Source organism: Eublepharis macularius, chromosome 8 (genome assembly GCF_028583425.1).
Source record: "Eublepharis macularius isolate TG4126 chromosome 8, MPM_Emac_v1.0, whole genome shotgun sequence".
In the NCBI taxonomy this organism is placed as follows: domain Eukaryota; kingdom Metazoa; phylum Chordata; class Lepidosauria; order Squamata; family Eublepharidae; genus Eublepharis; species Eublepharis macularius.
The window spans coordinates 45586366-45606094 of record NC_072797.1 but is presented as its reverse complement, the minus strand read 5'-3'; the positions used below and the strand labels follow the sequence as shown (position 1 = coordinate 45606094).

The window sequence follows — 19729 nt, the reverse complement described above, 5'->3', positions numbered from 1 at the left end:
GTACTTTGCTCCCCTCTGTGGCAGGAAGTGGTATCTCAGAAGTTACTGAAGAAAACCCAGTGCTATTGCCTGGAACAAGAAAAGCCTTTATGTGTCTGAATAAGTTAATGTGAGTGGAAATAGAAGGTTGCTTACCACAGATCTAACCATGTAGAGCTGGTGTTCTGCTGGTTCTAGCAATATAGTGACTTCAATGTGACATGGTCAAGTCAGATCAATGCATGTTGGGAGTCTTCAGGTAACAAGAGACATCATGCGGGGCTTTTAAAAGTTTTAAAACAGCTTTTTAAAACAGCTCGGCTGTTATCAGGAGCGAGCAGGAGCATGAATACCACTCCCATCCTGGAGTCACATCATTGGCTACCCATCAGTTACCATACTCAACTTAAGGTATTGACTATCACATACAAGGCTCTTTATGGGCTTGGTCTGGCATACCTACGGGACTGTCTCTCTCCCTATGTTCTCCCACAGCAGCTTCGCTCATCTGAACAGGGTCTCCTGCAGGTGCTGCCATGCGCATGGGTGAAGTCAACACTGCCCATGCATGCACATTCTCTGAGGTGGCCCCCTCCAAATGGACCAACCTGCCTGAGGAGCTCGAGAGAGCCCTCACTCTCCTGGCGTCCTGCAAATGATGCAAAACTGAATTATTCAGAAGGGCTTTTTACTCAGATATGAGGTCTGTATTGTAGGGAAGTGGTCTCAAAGAGATGTTTTGCTAATGAGTTAGGGACGATAGACTTCACCATTATGTTGCCTTATGTACTATTTGTTGCTTTAAGTATGTGCTCCTATGAACTACCTGTTGCTTTAAGTATGACCCTACTGGATAGTTCTCTGTTGTCTAATGTCAATCCCAGAATTGCTTATGCTCTGTTTCAGCATTTCTTCAACTCTGTATTGGATTCTTGCTAATGCTATGTCTTTGTAAACTTGCATTTATTTAACCTATGGCATTGTTTATTGAAATGTCCTTGATATTGACTGTGCTAATATCACACTATGTAATCCGCTTTGAGTCTCAGTGAGAAAGGTGGACTATAAATGACATAAATAAAAGTGTAGTCACTTGGTGAGCTGTCATCTATTTCCATCCAATATACTAGAGTGAACCATACTAGAGATGCTTTGTCAGACTTTGAAATTGGAAAACATCTTTTTGTTTGAAAGTGCTGTACATTTTATAAAATATCTTTTTGTCTCAAGATACGGACTATATCTTTCACTCTTCATTCATTTTTCTTATTTCTGCCACATTGGTGGTCAGATTAATTTTCCTGCCAAACCCTGAGGACTGATCCACAGCTTCTCACATACAAACTGAATGCCCAGAATCTTTAAAGTCTTAAGTGAAAAATATTGACAATATGAGGGATCTCACATAAAAACTTTTATTCAAAAAAGAAACAATAATATAAAATGTTATCCCAAAGTACTAATAAACCCACCTTCCTCCTCTTCTAAAATGTTCTCTTTGGGACAGGCAGATTATTAATTAAAACTCAAAGAGTTTTACTACTTGTAGTGAAGTAAAAGTTTAGTTTTCCTCTAGTTTAGTTAGATATCATCAAATAGATCTTCTGGATCACTGGGAGATTTTTCTGTTTCCAAAGGCATTTGTTTTGTTGACAAGCATTTGTCCGATGATTTTGATGGAGCAGCATCTAGCCTAGAAATGTAAAGCAGATATTTTCATTGAAACAAACATATGCAGATTATCTTAAATGAATCTGACACAGATACAGAAACAGAAAGTAGTGTTCCAACAGTCTCTCTACCTAGGATGTTCTCAGCTTTAGGAGAGAAATAACAACAACAACAACAACAACAACAACATTCAATTTATATAACGCCCTTCAGGACAACTTAATGCCTACTCAGAGTGGTTTACAAAGTATGCCATTATTATCCCCACAACAAACACCCTGTGGAGGTGGATGGGGCTGAGAGAGCTCCAGAGAACTGTGACTAGCCCAAGGTCACCCAGCTGGCTTCAAGTGGAGGAGTGGGGAATCAAACCCGGCTCTCCAGATTAGCGTCCCTCTGCTCTTAACCACTACACCAAACTGGCTCTCATATAGTAAATCTTCCCAGGTTATATTTGCTGCTTCATCTGTCAATGACAAAGCCAGCTGCAATTGTTTAATTATTTAAATTTATTGCCTTCTTGAGAACATTGAAAATGACAGCTGAACCCGTAGCACCAACATGAAGAATTAAGAAGCAGCAAGCAAGTAAATGTAAAAGACACTGAGGCTGTGTTTAGATTAGGCTCTTCTGATTTAAAAAAAAGGTTTTGTTGCAGAAGCATAGCAGAAAGTTGGCTGGCTTTTTCTTACTTTTCTAGTCACATGATTTATGACTATTTTCTACTATTTTGACATTAAGGAGTAAATTTACACATTTCAAGTTCTAAGGCTATACTTCTGTGTATGATGAAGTTTGATTTGAAAAAATACTTACAGATGTCACAAAATCCAGTTGAGTTTGCCAAAATATAAGGCTTATCTAGGCCTATTTTGTGCCATTTAAAACTATTAGTTTCTTGACAAACACACATTTGAAGGCACCCCAATTTTGGTCTACTTTTTAAAAAGTTAGAATAGCTTTTAAAAATGAACTTAAAATGGGATTAAGATCCTGTTTTCACAATATCCTCTCCACCCATTTGCCTTTAAAACACTTCATTATTGTTTCTATTTAAAAAGAAAAACTACAGAAAGTAAATTATAAAATAACAAATAGCAAATTTCATGGATGTCTCTTAACCATTGCATTCCAGTAATTAATCAAAACCTGCCATTTTGCTGCCAAGCCCTGTTCTAGTAGGATCTAATGTCATTTCTGTATTATTTCAGTTAATTTTTCCAATTTTTTAAAATCCATGATTGTTCTTCACCATTCAGAATAAGATGGAAGCCCTTCCTTTTCCTGGTATCTAGTAGAGAAAGTTTTTCTTGCCTCCAACACATTAGCCAAAAGAGATCTGAATAGAACAGCAAACTGCTGGAGTCACTGATTCCATTTGCCAAGACTGTCAAGACATCAAAAATTAGAATACAGATTCCCCAAATCAGGATCTACGTCCTTAGTTATTTCAAGACAAATGATTGGAGTATGAAATATTGTTGTAAAACAGGCTGAGTATCTTAAAAGTTTTTACCCCTTCTTATCCCACAGATATTAAAAAACATTTATGATAAGTTCTTTGTCAATAAATAAACCATTTCCCTACTAGCAAAGATCTCCCCCTCATTTTTTTGTTGAGGATAAACTGTGCAAACAAAGGATCCAGGGATCAGCCATTCATATGGTGGCCCTAGCTCATGCAAGAAGGTAGTTGCTTGAAGAAAGCAAGCTCACTCCATTCCTCAATCACAATATTTCAATACCAGTTCCTGGTAAACTTAGGACAAATTTCTTTAAATTACAGCCCTGCTGCTTCCCCTTAAAAACGTCTATGAATACAGTGCAAGATTGTATTATAGACATTGTTCCAAGGTTAAATGCCTCTTAGAAGACCTGCTTCTCAGGAAATGTTATCTCTTAACATGACTGAAGCTGAAGATAATTTTGTACTGCTTGAAAGTCTTTTGAAATGCTCCGCTTATCTGAAGTCAGAATCCTCAGCTTGTAGGATCCCGTTAGAGTTGCAACATAATCAAAGTTACAGAGGAGGAGAATGGGAGGACTTCTGCAAAAATCCAAGGTTGGGGTTGCCTTCTACTATAAAGTATTGCTTAGCAGCTCCAAATATGGAAATATCTCTGTCCTTGAGTTTTGCCAAATCAGTTTTCAAACCAGGCTATCATTTGAAAGGAAGTAATTGCATCATTAATATTGGTTGTCACAACCGAAAATGAAACACTCAGAACTGAATAATAAGATGCAAGACATCTCATTAGACAGAGTAATGCATTAACTAAGTATACAGTTAGTGGGTGCACATATTGAGGATAGCAAAAGGTGATATGACAAGTGGTGCAACCTGTAAGGATGTCAGGCAACTCTCAAAAGACTTCATTTCAGGAGTTAAAGTTCTTTATTGATAAGATGCCAGTTTCATGCTCCTACGCCATCCATCCATCCACCAAATGAGCCTCTCTCCCGGTCTCCTCTATGTCTGTAGGGGGCATTGACCATCTACCCCTCCCCCCATATATGAGCAATCACGCATGGTTAAGCTGCACCTCCACCTCTGTCAGATGTTATATGGTTTTTATATGGTGAGCAGGTGTTTTATTAGAAAGCTGTGTTAATTGATTGTGATTTTATTTGTATATTTTATCTTCTGTTGTGACATTAATGATGATGATGATGATGATGATGATGATGATGATGATGCTAGGACTGGTGGCTACAGACAAGCATAAACAAGATCAAGGCTGCAGCACCAGTCTCCTTGCCTCTCTCAGCACCCTAGCACAACCTACATGCTACTACAGTCAGATAAAATTCCATAATTGCTCCAAAAATCTAAGATATCACTATTTTTGGAAACTTTACCCAATATATATTAACATTTCTGGAACTGCTTCTGAAAACAGTGAGAATAAAATTTCACCACTCTTTGAAAAAAAATTCAGATTGCAGGCAAAATATGTTTAGTTTTATATGAGATCTACATATGTACAGAATACCCCATCTTTGCCCTGTGCTCATATCCCTCATGTCAACAGGCTGTACTGACACATTTACGGGGTCTTTGTTCTCAAACTCCCAGCATGGGATTTGAAGGGATGTATATATCGTAGCATAGTTCATGTATTATGAAACATTTTTCCTAGAAATTCTAACAACTACTCTGGAAATGTTCTGTGATTGAGTGAAATTTATTATTTGTTGTTAACAGTTTTATCAGGTTGAGGAAAAAGTAACACATTTTACATTAGGAAGAAATTCCTTTTATCCCATTGGCTGAGTTTGTATTCCATAATTGTGTTTTTAGATGTTATGGAGCTTCTTCTTCTCTCATCATAATGCAGAATAACATTTCATATGTTATTCATTAAGGAGGCAGTAAAGTTCTTACCAAAGTATGGAAAAGGTATCTATAGCATCTATCCATTGTTTAAGCAACACATAATTGCTTTAGGAGACATGACATTAGTGAACATGCAGCAGATAACTTCTTCAACAGTTAAAGCAATCCCTCGGTGGAACAGGCTTCCTGGGTGGGGGGTGGGGCTCTCCTTCTTTGGAGGTTTTTAAGCAGAGGTTGGATGGCCATCTGACAGCAATGCTTATTCTATGAACCTAGGAAGAACATGAGAGGGAGGACAGGAAGGCTTACATCAGGGTAAGGCCGATTGCCACCTTGGGGTAAGGTAACAATTTCCCCCAGGCCAGTTTGGCTAGGATCCTGATGATGTTTTGCCATCTTCTGGGCATGCAGTAAGTGTCACTGTATTGTGTGTATGTGGGGGGGAGGTAACTGAATGTCTTGCATTGTGTTAGCCAAACTGCCTCAAAGATGGGGAATTAATAGGCAATTGGCATGTATTAAGGGATCATAACCTGTGTATACCAGGGTCAGAGTTTCTGGAGCACGCACAATAAGAGAGGAGACTAATACTTCAATGAATCAAGGCTTTTACTTAATAACTTTTGAGCATACAGAGTCCAAGAATCACACACACATTCAGTACAAGACTAGGAAACAAAGGTGGGAAAAATATAGAGATGGTTGCATTGGCAGAAATATCGTTGTTGGGCAATATGCACCTGTCTGACGAGAAGCAGAGATCAAGCAGCAAGGAGCAGGATGCCTAGTGTCGTGGCCTGCACTACACTAGGTGGCATGGGATAGGAGCGAGATAGAGATAGAGAGAGATAGAGAGAGATAGGTAAGGAACCCGAGGGGTCCGAGCATCTCCCTTAAATAGCCAATTTCTGTCCTTGGGCCAGACCCAGGGTGGGCTTCATGCCCAAGTCAAATGGTTGTCAGGAAATACAACAAAAACAAATAATGCGCTACTTCGGTGGGATAAAAGTAACTTTGAGATCCAATGTTTGTATCTGTGACATCTCAAAAATAACAAAAGGGCAGAGAGCAAGAGCAGATGGGAAGTGATGGGGTTTTATGATGGTTCATAGCAACATTTTAGGAGAGATGAATGGACAGAGAGGAAGAGAGGATAGGGAGTGATTGATTTTTATGATAGTCCCATGCTTGATGGGTGGAAGTGATTATCTTGATGTGGGATCAACAGAGTCTGGGAGGTGCCTTGCTTCACGGTCTCTGCCTCTGGCATCTGCATATCAAGAGGCACATCTGGGAAGCAGTTCGTGGCAAGAGTGCTGGCATGGCATGGCTTCCACGGGAAAATAGTTGTCCCTTTAAACTGTTTCTGGAACATGGCTTCTCTCCATCTCTCTACTGGTCCCTGTTGCTGTAGGGATCTCAGCGGTGGCTGGCATCTTGGCAAGTAAGTACGTTGATCTAGGTGCAGAGTGGCTACTCCAGAATGGTCCTGGGAAGGGTTGCTTGTGGGCACTGACTAGGGAGTGCCCTGCCAGTCCCATGGAGTTCCTTCCCTTGCAGGGGATTGGCCCTAGTGCCAAGTTGTGCACAGTCCATGTATATACAAAGTCTATGTCCAGGTTCTGGGGGCGGGGGGAGATTCCAGGCAACAATTGTGCAGGGAGTTGGACTAGATGGCACTAGAGGCCCCTTCCAGACCTATGATTCTGTGCCCCTCTCCAGGTACAGTTTCCAACCTCCAGGTGTGGACTGGAGTTCTCCCAGAATTACAACTGATGTCCAGAGATTGACTCCCCTGGAGGGAACAACAGGTTTAGAAAGTGCGCTCTATGGCATCACATTCCTGCTGAGCTTCCTGTCTCAAAACTTTTGGCCCCAAACACCATCCTCAAATCTCCAGGAATTTCCAAAGCCAGAGTTGGAAATCTTTCCCCCAGACCCTAGAATTTCCTGATGTGCAAGGAGAGTCCCTCACTGTTAACCTTCCAGAGGATAATGAAAGAAGTCCCCCCCACCCACCCATGGGGCCTTGGACAGAGATAAACTCGGTTTTGTTATTTTTTATTTGTAGGTACCAGGTGATTATTTTATAGATTTTATTGCTGGACTCATCTAATAGCCAAGGTGACTAAAAGGAACCTCCTCATTCAGAGGCAATTACACTCTGAATATCAGTGCCAGGACGGGAGGCAAAAACAGGGGAAAGCCTCGGCCTCTATGCTCTGTTGTTGGCCCTCCAGAGTAACTGGTTGGCCCCGGTGTGAAACAAGATGCTGGACTAGATGGACCGCTGGTCTGATCCAGCAGGGTTCATGTTACATTCTTATGTTCTTTGACTGTTTTTTACTGCATTTTTAAATTACTACTTATGTTTTTATATTGGTCAGTGGGTTTATAATTTTAGGCAGCTGTTAAATGGTTGTGACATGTTGATAGTTATTAATTCTGTACTTTTAAAAAATGTAAATATATTGTATTTCAATTTACATACATAAAAGCATAAAAACATAAAATATAAACTATGATCATATAAACCTAAAAAAAATCTACATATGTTTATATGGAACTTACTTAAACTTACTTTTAGTATTTCACTTCTATTTAAATATATTTATTCTATCTTTACCATTTGTCTTCATATCTAATAATATTTTTATCAACAAATAACATTTTTGTTATAAGCATATATTGTCTAATTCTTTCTATCTTTCACTGTTAATTTAATTTTCTTGATTTTCAGCTATATAATTTTTTAAAAGTTTGATTTATCTTGAAATTCTGGTCCTTCTATTGTGTATAAAAGAGGTTAATTTTGCCATTGTCATATATTTATTTAATTTATTCTTCCATTCATCTAGGTCTGGACATCTCACCGTTTTCCATTTTGCTGCAAATATTATTCTTGTGGCCTTCACCATATACTTAAATCGTTTGCTGTGTATTTTTGTAATCTTATTTAGTAAAATATTTAATAACTTATTTTTTGGATCACATAGTTGGAGGAGGAGTAGGATCACCAGGTCCCGCTTTTCTCTTGCTGGGAGGTTTGGGAGCTGGCTCCTACCTTCTCCCAGGCTGTTTTAAACCACGTGTGCATTCTGGCAGCGACGTGATGACATAAGTGACGTCATTGCGCCGGCCGCATGACCACTTCCGCACTTCACATGAAGCCAATTCTGCCAGTTTGGGGCTCAAATCAGCCCCAAATGAAGCGCAGAAATGCTCTCATGGGTAGCGCAATGATGTCACTTATGGAAGTGATGTTACTGTGCTGGTAGGGAGCTCCTGAGGTGCTTGTCGGTGGCAGGCAATCTCCAGGAGCTTGCCCCCTCCTGCTGATCACCCAGCGATTGGTGGACAAGACGGAAAATCCCTGGGTGTTTTCCCACCACTGGTGGGCACCTGGGAACCCTAGGGAGGGGTAAGGCTAACACAAGATATGCAAATGGAGGCCGGTTGAATCTTTGCTCAGTGGTGTTGGCAAGTTATCCTAAACCAGGTCCTTGTCAACAACTCATGGCTTGCACACATTTCTGGTTCCAATGACTCAGGCACTTCTCTATGAATGGCCCTGGTGGGACAGCACAACTCCCTGGTGCTTTTTTAAAAAAGGCCTGCTGGGCTTGATGTACAACTCTATGTGAGCAATGTTTTGTCTCAATAATGTGGACAGAAATAAAGCAATAACACCATTTTAAGTTTCATATAGGGTTTTTTTTTTTGCAAAAAACAAAACAACACCCCCAACCCTGTCAAACACAAGTTTTAACAAGAAAATCAAATTTTACAAAAAATCAGCTCTGCCAGATGTGGAACAATTCATATTAACTTGGCTATTCCTTTTCCCCTACTTTCTCCCAGACACATGATTATAAGACAGGAGCAGGAGGTAGCTGCAGGATCAGAGCCCTTTAAAGACACGTGTTTAGAGAAAGAGGGAAAAGTTTGCTTAACCACATTCTTAAAAAAAAATTGTTCAAAGCTCTCTCACTGAATTTCGTATTTTAACACTTTCATATGTATTTACCTACCCTTTTATCTGTATATAGTTTATTGTATAATTTTCAGCTAGTTTTTATCTTTTTGTAATTACTATTTTATCTATTTCATGGTCTCCCAACTTTTAGAGGGATGTTATACTGGCACACTGCCGTAATAATAACTTGAAACTTTAAATTTGGATTTCATGCAGAACAAGATTCAGCACTACTTACCCAGCAGAAACCACTGGTAAACGTTTTTTAAAAATCTGCTTTAATCAGACCCACAATAGGCTTAATAAAACTGGAAGATCCCATAGAGGCTTTAAAAGTACCTATTTACCAGCAAGTACAGTTGTGAGTTGCGGGCAGAAGGCCTCACAAGCACAAGGGCTACTTTTTGTTGCTTCAAATGATTAAATTTAAAAGGGGGGGGGAACCCATGCTTGCGCTGTGACATTTCCATGTAGCTTTTTTAAATAAGTGTTATTAAAAAAATCATAAACAGAAATAATAAAGAAGTACTGGCCTAACATTTGCTCATATTAATGAAGATCTACTTTCCCTTTTAGTTAACTTGGAAACTTCAAAAAAATCTTGAACATCACACAATTTAACACAATGATTTCTCATTAATTCAGCTTTTAAACTATCTCATGTTGGCTCAATGATTTCCACTGTTTTCAGACAAGTTTCTGCTGTTTTTTCATTTGTTATTATCATCTAATAATATTAACATACTAACATATAGTTGATTTTGGTTGCTTATCAACAGACACAAGCTCTGGGAATTAAATAGGTACACCATTCAACAAACACTCTATAAGCTAGAGGTGCATTAACATGTGGCATTCATTCCTGCGGTTCGTTTACACACAAGCTCATTCCTATGTAAAAGAACAAGACCACACATCTAGACTGTGAAATACATCTGTAGCCACTATCTCAGTAGGGGGAAAAGTTATTTGATTACTTAGTCACACAACCACAAACTATTTGATTTGCCCAGCAATTTAGACAAGAGTTTTTACCAAGCCAACACACTGTGAACTATTGAGTAGTATCTGAAGACTGGCTTTTGTATTTAGTCTCTAATTGTGTATAAAACCATATGCCAATGATCAGTACCCCCCCCCCTAAGATTAGTTTATGGAAAAGCCATGGAGAATCAATGTATCAATAAGGTCTGAAAAGTATCATCTTCTGAGTGATATGACAAAGAAATTAAAAGATTTGTTTATTCTAAGTATGAACCTTTTGGATCAGAGATGTCCCAGGAAAAGGTGATAAACACAAACATGGATTCATTATACTACTTTGCATTAGAAGACCTAGTACATTAACATAAGAAATAACCCCAAATAACTTCTCAATAGGAATTGTTCAACTGTGAACATCATGCAAATCCTACCTCAAATCTGAATAAGGCTTGAGCAAGAGAAGTTCTTTGTCAGCGGAACTAACAGCTCACATTATACAGAAGCATCCACAATCTGAATCATGGGGGTGGTACTGAGGGTACACTGCAGTGTTGTGAAGAGGAAGCAGCCTTGCTTGTTAGTTCAACAGTATGTGATTTAATTGGGCTCCTAAAACTTAACATTTCTAACCTCTCCCCATCTTGGTCTGCTTGTGAGCTTCAGAAGTATCCGACCAGCTACTGTTGGAGGCAGAGTAAATGGACCTGGGACAACCCATTATAGATAAATTTCATGTGACTCAAGCTCCTGGTAAATCAGAAATAATTTAGGGCTTGTGTGACATAGACTTCTATGACCAGGAATTCATTTTTTTTTAATTTGGCTGGGAAAAACAGGCATGGGGAAGGGAGGGGCTGCTATGAACTGGATTTGATATGGGGGAAGGGAGAGTTAATTATTTTCTCTCATACCATTTTCCTAATGAGAAATGCTCCCTCCTGCTGCCTTAAACTCTAGTAGGAGGAGTTTAAAATAATCAAGAGCACATTTTGATTGAGTAAATGGCACGAGGAGAAACATTAACATTTCCCTTCCCAATGCCCAGCTCTGCTGTAACCCCACCTCCGTGACTGCTTTGTGGGGCTAAAATAATTAATTATATTGACATCTGTCAATAACTTGCATGCAAGTTTTAGTAAAGTTAAAATCTTGACTTAATAATGTCACTCTTCTTTAAAGGGCTGCCATCAATTTTTGCAGCTGATCCATATGACTTTCCCAGCCAAGAATGCTACCATGAAATCTTCATAAACTTGCAAACAGTAAATTATTTAACTTGGAAGTAAGTTTCTTGTCTGGAAACAAAAAACAGAACTGACAGAGGATTGCTTCATGGATGGCAAGTAGATTATTCCTTCAGCTCTTGCTGTATAATAACATCTCAGCCAGAGTCACCTATGCTCTTACTGTCTTCTCTAACCTGCAACAGAATAAATTATCTATTGGTAGAGTGACTGATGACACCTGATCCTGGAGTCATTGTTTGATCTTAGCGTGCTTTAAATTTATTCTGTGCTGGAAAAGTCGCAGAGTTCACTCAATGAAATGATAGAACTACAGACATGTGGGGAAAAGCAGGTGAAATATATCCTTTATACAAAAATCAAAACACTTAAGGCAGGAAGAATACTCACCATAATGCCTAATTCAATTCTTCCAACTTATTTCTAAGCTAGATGTGATGTCCAATGGGAGTTGGTTCAATTGCTTTACATGGCTGAGAGTTCAGCTGAGCAGGTATTTAGTCTGTCAAATTCCTCTGTCTAAATATTGCCAACAACTACGTCTGACAATTTTGCCCAGTATATGGTAATATCTGGATGGCCCAGGCAAGCCCAATCTTATCAGATCTTGGAAGCTAAATAGGGTCAGTGCTGGTTAGTACTTGCATGGGATACCATCAAGGAAGCAAAGCCAGGCAATGGCAAGCCACTATTGTTAGTCTCTAGACTTGAAAACCACAGCAGGGGTCACCATAAGTAAAAGTATGCAATTCAGTTTGGTACTTGGAATCAAAAAACAAATTTTAGCTGACTTGGTAAAATCTAGATGGGTGTTAGTCTGTCTGTAGCAGTGGAAAACAGCAAGAGTCCAGCAGCACCTATAAGACTAACAATATTAGTGGTAGGATGTGAGCTTTTGTGAGCCACAGCTCACTTCTTCAGATACAGCTAGAATGCGAGTCCATCTGTCCTTGTATCATTGGATGATAATAGCTGGTGAATGACAAAGGCAGGTGTGATGGAATATAGGGTGGGGTATGCAGAGGGGTAGTGAGTGTAGAGAAATTAGCATTGGTAATAAGACAGGAAGCCTTGCCTCGACTCAGTTCAGGTGGATGCATAGTCTTGCAATTCAGCAGCCTCTCTTTCTAATCTCCCTTTGAAATTCCTCTGCGGGAGAACTCTACTTTTAGGTCAACAACAGAATGTCCTGGAAGGTTTTTGAATGTCTTGATTCCTTATGTCAGACTTAACGTCCATTAATTCTTTGACAAAGGGACTGGCCAGTTTGTTCAATGTAGAGTGTGGAATGGCACTGCTGACACGTGATGACGTAAATCACATTGGAGGATAAATAACAACAACAACAACAGATTAGTGGCTAAAAGAACAAACCCTTACATGGGCAACATCTAAAAAATATTGAAGGAAAAAGTGACAACAGCCTGACTTGGGCATGGTTGAAGACGGGTACAATCAAGAAAGAAAAATAAAGTCTGATCTTCACAGCACAAGAACAAGCATTGCAAACGAATGTTATGAAAGCCAAAATTCAGAAAATCAGTGAAAATCCAAAATGTCGACTTTGCCAGGAAAAAGATTAAACTGTGTCCCACCTTATCTCTGAATGTAGCAAAACTGCACAGACGTACTACAAAGCTAGACGTGACAGGGTTGCAAAGCTGATTCATTGGTCATTGTGTAAAAAGTATAACTTGCCAGTATCAAAGAATTCATGGGAACAGCAGGTAGAAAAGGTACTAGAAAATTAAGAAATCAAGATCTTGTGGGATTTCAGAATTCAAACTGATCTGCACCTTGAATATAATACACCAGACATAACAGTTGTGGAAAATCGAAAAGTCTGGATAATCGACATTGCAATTCCTGGTTTTGCCAGAGTCGAAGAAAAAGAACAGGAAAAATGATTAAATATAGAGATCTGGCAACAGAAACTACCCGACTATGGAAGAAGAATGCAACAGTAGTCCCCATTGTCATTGGGGCACTTGGAACCATCTTGAAAAACTTTGCAATTCATATGGAAAAACTGCAGCTTCCTGACGATAACACCTACAGAACTGCAAAAGACGGCGCTACTTGGAACAGTGTACATATTATGCCAATATCTGGTTGATACTTAGGTCTCCGGTGGAAACTTGTATCAGCTTAGCAAGGCCAATCAATTATAACAGGTGACCTCTGCTTATTGTTGATTGTGTTTTGGATAATTTGGATAATTTGGATAATAATAATAATAGATTTATATACTGCCCTTCAGGACAACTTAACGCCCACTCAGAGTGGTTTACAAGGTATGTTATTATTATCCCTACAACAAAACACCCTGTGAGGTGGGTGGGGCTGAGAGAGCTCCTAGAAGCTGTGACTGACCCAAGGTCACCCAGCTGGCTTCAAGCAGAGAAGTGGGGAATCAAACCTGGTTCTCCAGATAAGAGTCCTGCCACTCTTAACCACTACACCAAATTGGCTCCTGGTATAGCTGATGTTGTTGGGTCCACTGATGATGTTGCTCGGATTGATATGATAACAAAGTTGGTACCTTGGTTTATTGCAGGCCTTAGTACTTAGTTAGTGTTAAGTAGTTTATCATTGGGGGTGAGCAGGCTGTCTGGTTAGCAGGCTGTCTGTAAGCAAGAAAAAGTCCTGTCCCCACTGTGCCTGTGTGAGGAAAGTGTCACAATCCAGCATAGGTTGTAGGTCATTAATAATACATTGGACTGGCTTGAGTCGTGGGCTGTAGTTGACAACCAGTGGTGTTCTGTTGTTATTTTCTTTGGGCTTGTCTCGTAGCAAGCTGTTCTTGGGGTGTCATTCTGGCCTTCCCAATCATCTTTCTCACTATTGCAGGAGGGTACTGTAATGGCAAAAAAGTTTGTTGGAGATCTTTCAAGTGACTTTTTCTTTGAGGGGTTGGAGCAGATGTGACTATAGCGTAGGGCTTGGCTGTACACAATGGATTGCTTGATGTGGCTGGGGTAGTGGCTTGAGGCATGTATAATGTGGTACTTACGCGTCCCTCATGCATCCGTACTATCATGTCCAGGAAATTTATTTCTTGTGTAGCTTGATTCATAGTTAGATTGATGGTGGGGTGGAAGTTGTGGAAAGCCTGATGAAATCTCTCAAGGGCTTCTTTGGTATGGGTCCAGACAATAAAAGATGTCATCAATAAATCTCAAGTAAAGGAAAGGTGCCAATGGGTAAGGGTTCAGAAAACATTGTTCTAGGTCCGCCATGAAAATGCTGGCACACTGAGGAGCCATGCGAGTACCCATGGCTGTGCCACTGATTTGGATGTATAGGTTCTCAACAAATCTGAAGTAGTTATGGGTAAGAACAAACACGCAGAGTTCAGTGGCAAGATCTGCTATGGTCTTGTCTGGGATGATGTTTCTAATGGCTTGTAGTCCATCCTGATGGGGGATGTTTGTGTACAAGGACTCAACATCCATGGTGGCTAGAGTCTTTTTCCAAACATGTTAAGTCTTCTATGGTAGTGAATGTTTTTAAAAATGGTACAATAATTAATTGGCAATACCCCAAACAGTAAATCCAGCAACTTTTTTACACTAAATTCTGTTGGCTGTATATAATGGCTCTTAAAATGTCCTCCATTTAGGATAAATTAGTATAAATTCAAATAATATAATTCACTGCTCAGATTTTGGTATGAAATTGAAGAACATGTCCAATTTGATTTAGTGAGGGTTTTTTTTTTCTGTGCTAATAAAATACCGGAGTGCCCGTGCTATACACAGGGCAGACTTGGATAATGGCAAGGTCACAGCTAGTGACAAAGTCTATACAGCAGAAAAATATGTAAAACTCCATACATCAATTCATTCCTCCATTTCTGAATTATGCTGTAAGCAGAGAACCTTTATTGAAGCATTCCTTAAATGTAATGGATCCCACGGTCTGTGACAGTTCTAGCTTCCCAGACCATTATGATAACTTGACTTGGCTTCTTATATAACCTCGGTAACCATGTCATTAAATCCACAACCATTAAACAGTTCTTTGAGTAAACAGGCTACATAAGATGTTAAATTGTTTCTGAAGAATCAGTACAGCTTATTTCCAGTAAGTGAATTCAGTATTAGCTCACTGAAGATACAAGCTTAAAGACCTAGTTCAGCTGCATCACTAGGAGAGTTAACTTCATATTTCATAATAATCACAAGATCAAATATATGGAAATTTCCCATTAATTCTACTCTGTACTCTAAAGCATCTGGGAAAGTGCCCCATCTAAAGTCACTGGCACTGTGACCATGGGATTAAGGGTTTAAGCAGGGTTCTAGAACATGAAAACCATCAACATTTTCCTATGAACACTTTCAATTGCTCAAAAAATAGCAATGGACTGTAGGGTAAAATCCTGTTTATTTGAAGTACTTATAACTTGATTTTCATTGGAAGTTATCGAAAGAGAGTTACAAGATAAAACATTCCCATCAAAATACAATTATAAATTTAAAATCAGCGTATACAATAAACACACCACACTTAGCTATCAAAACCAACAAATTAATCTAACAATTATAGCAAATCACAGTATACCATAAAGGGCCTTAATCATACAGTAACTGCCAGCTAAATAGCACAGAAGCAAATCACTTCACCTGGCTTTCAAATCATAAAGAAAAAGGTGTAATGTATCCTCAGCAGGTAGCAACAACAATTAACCTGGCTGCTGCAATTTGGACTTACTGTAGCATCCAAACTGTCCTCAAGTATCATTCCACACAGTGCACTGCAGTAAGCCAACTGGGAAGTTACTATGGCATATATCATGGAGGCGAAAGCCTTCTGATTTAGGAGAAGGCATAATTGGTGAATTGGTCAAATGTGCTCCGGGTCAAGGCCCTCTAATAGACAGTCCAAAAGTGCAGGAGCAGTCTCAAACCATGAAAACTCATCTTTTGACCCATCCAGAACAGGCATTTCTACTATCTCCCTAGACTATGAACAACTCAGATTTGTTAGGATTGGACTTAAAATGTAATATTTTCTATTTCTGGAGGAACATATGAAAATTCCTATTTATTACTTACCACAGACATTTCTTACTGAAATCCACCTGGGTTTTGGATTCTCATGACATTTCTACTACCTAGACAAATATCATACTGGAATTAATGGCTTTCTGTAAACACATTGGACCAAGGTCCACGACACCTGCCTTGCATTCTTTCCATTTTCTCCAGCACAAAACTTATAGTATATTCCTAAACAGGGTTAACCCTTTTAAGCCAAATGACCAACTGAAGAGGGTAACTTTGCTTAGGTCTGCACTAACTGGTGCTTTGCTCAAATCTATTTTGTAGATTCAACACCACTTCTGCCAAATGAGAACTCTCCAGAAATGCTACATGTATAGAAATTTTAAGAACTATATTGATTTTGCATGTTCTTCCTATAGAGTCTTTATGGTGGAATCCATTTCTGCACCTGCTATTCTACTGCAATAATATATATGCATTATCATAATTAGAGAAACCAGGGCCGCACAAATACAAATTCAACTTTAAAAGTGTTAGATATGCATTGGAAACTGTTTTTCCCATCTACCCACTGGAGCACAGAAGAGATGTGTACAAAATATAATAAATCAGTCAATTATATGAAGCACAGGGGAACTTTCATAAAGTCACCATCAATAGTATTGGCTGGTGAAACTGGCTGGAATCCCGCCCCCCCCCCCCTCCTGCAAGTGGTAGCCAAAAGAGCAACAAAAAGAGTAATGTGCTTGGTAGACAAGAGGTTTAAGGAAATGAATTGAGAAGAAGCTGCCAGCAGACAGCAAGGACTAAATGTTGTCTGTTCTAGAAAGTAGGCAGCTGTATTCCTGAAACTATGGTATCAAGACTGCTTTGGATTTCTAGTCACATGGATGCTTCTGATCAAGATTTTAGAAACAGAGTAATATTTCTAACTAAACATCATACCCTAGACAGATATAACAGAAGGGTGGGTAATCAAAGGGCAGCTCTACTAAACATGCATGTGTGCAAATATATGGTAATTGATTTTATTATCATCTTTGTGTTCTAATCACTGGCAGTCTCAGCAGATCATGTCACTAAATTTACATTTCCTCCTTCATGAGAAATCCTCACACGTCAGGACTCACTTTTCTGAAAGAGATCCAATGACAAGGACAGTGACAAGGCTGCAAGAACTAGCCCTTTAGCTGAGCTCAGGTTAGGGTTCCCAGGTGCTTGCCAGTGGCAGGCAAACTCCCAGTGGTTTGCCCCCCAACCCACCAATTACTGGCTATCAGCAGGAGGTAGCAAACCATCCAGCAATCGCCCACCTCCAGGAGGCATTCTGAGCAATTAAGCAGCATGTGCACTCTTGGCTAGGCATGATAACATCCCTTCCTGAAATGACATCATTGATCTGGCTGTGGGAGTGCTCCCCCTCTTTGCGCAGGGCTGATTTAGGCCCCAAACAGACCAATTCTTAAAGAATCAGTTCCGTGCAAAGCATGGGAGCGCTCCCGCAGTCAGCATGATGACATCACTTTCGGAAGTGATGTCATTGTGCCAAACTAGAAGTGCCTGCCCCCCCACTGGTAGCAAAGGAGATGTGGCAACCCCAAGTTATGTAAACCCTCTAAAAATTTTCACTTCAAAAAAGAAGCGTTTATAGTGGTTGTAATGATCATCCAGTTAATCTCTTTCCAAATAAATTCCTTTTCTGAAATATTCCTCCTCCATCTCTTTTTGTGTGTCTGCAACCTGCATGATATTTCTTCACCTGAGCAATAAAAACAGTCTGGTTAGTTGGCCTGGAAGCACAGCAGGGTGCCAGAACTCTTAGAACAAAGTGTCATTGACACTGATTAATTATTACTACACAGGGTCAACACATAACCACCCCTACCATACAACTGAAGTGGGAATGTTTCTCACTAGGAATCCATAGGATACTAAACCAGGGAAACAGGTCAGCCACAGGGCCTCTCAGAGGTTGAGAGAAGCCAAGGCCACTTCCATTTCTTGAGGCTTATTTGAGCCAGTATGGTGTAGTGGTTAAGATCAAAGGACTCTAATCTGGAGAGCTGGGTTTGATTCCCCACTCCTCCACTTGAAGCCAGCTGGGTGACCTTGGGCTAGTCACAGCTCTCTGGAGCTCTCTCAGCCCCACCTACCTCACAGGGTGTTTTGTTGTGGGGATAATAATGACATACTTTGTAAACCGCTCTGAGTGGGCATTAAGTTGTCCTGAAGGGCAGTATATAAATCGAATGTTGTTGTTGTTATTATTATTTATTTTATTTCATTATATTTCTATTCCACCCTCCCCGCAAATGGGCTCAGAGTGGATTACATCAGTTAAAACACATAATCAGCAATATAACAAGAATTTAAAAATTCATAAAAGCATATTAAAATTACAGTTCACATATAAATAATTTAAAAAGATATCAAGTGGGTGGCAACCACAGTATAACCTAACATATCTTCACTCAATTAAAACAAAATTCTAAACAGAATGGTGGTAAAAACCTCTAGTGGAAGGGAGTTAAGCATTGATTCATCAACTCCCTCCACCCCAAATGGACGGCGGAGACTAGGCCCAGCCTCAACCATATGCCTGATGGAACATCTCTGTCTTACAGGCCTGATGGAAGGACAACAAATCCTGCCAGGCCCTGGTTTGAAGAGAAGTCCACCAGGCCGGAGCCAGGATTGAAAAGGCCCTGGCTCTGGTCGAGGCCAGATGGGCCTCCTTGGGGCCAGGGACCACCAATAGCAGTTTGTCTGATGATCGAAGTGTCCTCTGGGGCATATATAAAGAGAGGCGGTCCAACAGATATGCAGGTCCCAGTCCACTTAGGGCTTTATAGGTTAGTACCAAAACCTTGAATCTGATCCGGTACTCCACTGGCAGCCAATTCAGCCAATGTAGCCAATGTAGTATAGTGTTATGTGCGTTCCAATTGACACTCCAGTAATAACATGTGCAGCTGCATTTTGAACCAGTTGTAACCTCCGGACCAGACTCAAGGGAAGCCCTGCGCAGAACAAGTTACAGTAATCTAGTCTAGAGGTGACCATTGCGTGCATCACTGTGGTTAAGTTGCGATTGAAAGATAAGGGACAAGCTGCTTGGCCTGTCAAAGATGGAAAAAGGTAGACCTGACAACCACTGCAACCTGGGCCTCCATTGTCAGGGAGGCATCCAGGCTCACCCCCAGGCTCCTAACCCTTGGAACGGGTGCTATTGGCACCCCATCGAGGGTCGGGAGCCGGAGTCCCGAATCCAGTCACCCACGGGTCAAGTACAGAACCTCCGTCTTTGTGGGATTTAGCTTCAGTCTACTCTGTTTCAACCATCCAGTCATGGCCCCAAAAGCATGCTCCAGGACATCCGGGGCCAAGTCAAGCTGGCTGTCCAGCAGTAAATACAACTGGGTGTCATTTGCATATTGATGATATCCCAGTCTGAAACTCCACACCAGCTGAGCAAGGGGGCACATATAGATATTAATAGTGGGGAGAGTATTGCCCCTTGCGGGACACC

General features: G+C 40.2%; 1 protein-coding gene across 2 annotated transcripts in view; it reads right to left on the bottom strand.

Moving 5' to 3' along the window:
- Positions 1-1378: 1378 nt before the first annotated feature.
- Positions 1379-19729, bottom strand: part of XRCC4 (X-ray repair cross complementing 4) — a 194026-nt gene continuing 175675 nt past the window's right edge. For both annotated transcript variants that reach the window (XM_054987082.1, XM_054987083.1), the window contains exon 8: positions 1379-1672. In XM_054987082.1, the coding sequence (XP_054843057.1) occupies positions 1561-1672 (112 nt within the window). In that variant the 3' untranslated portion in view covers positions 1379-1560. The remainder of the gene's footprint in view (positions 1673-19729) is intronic.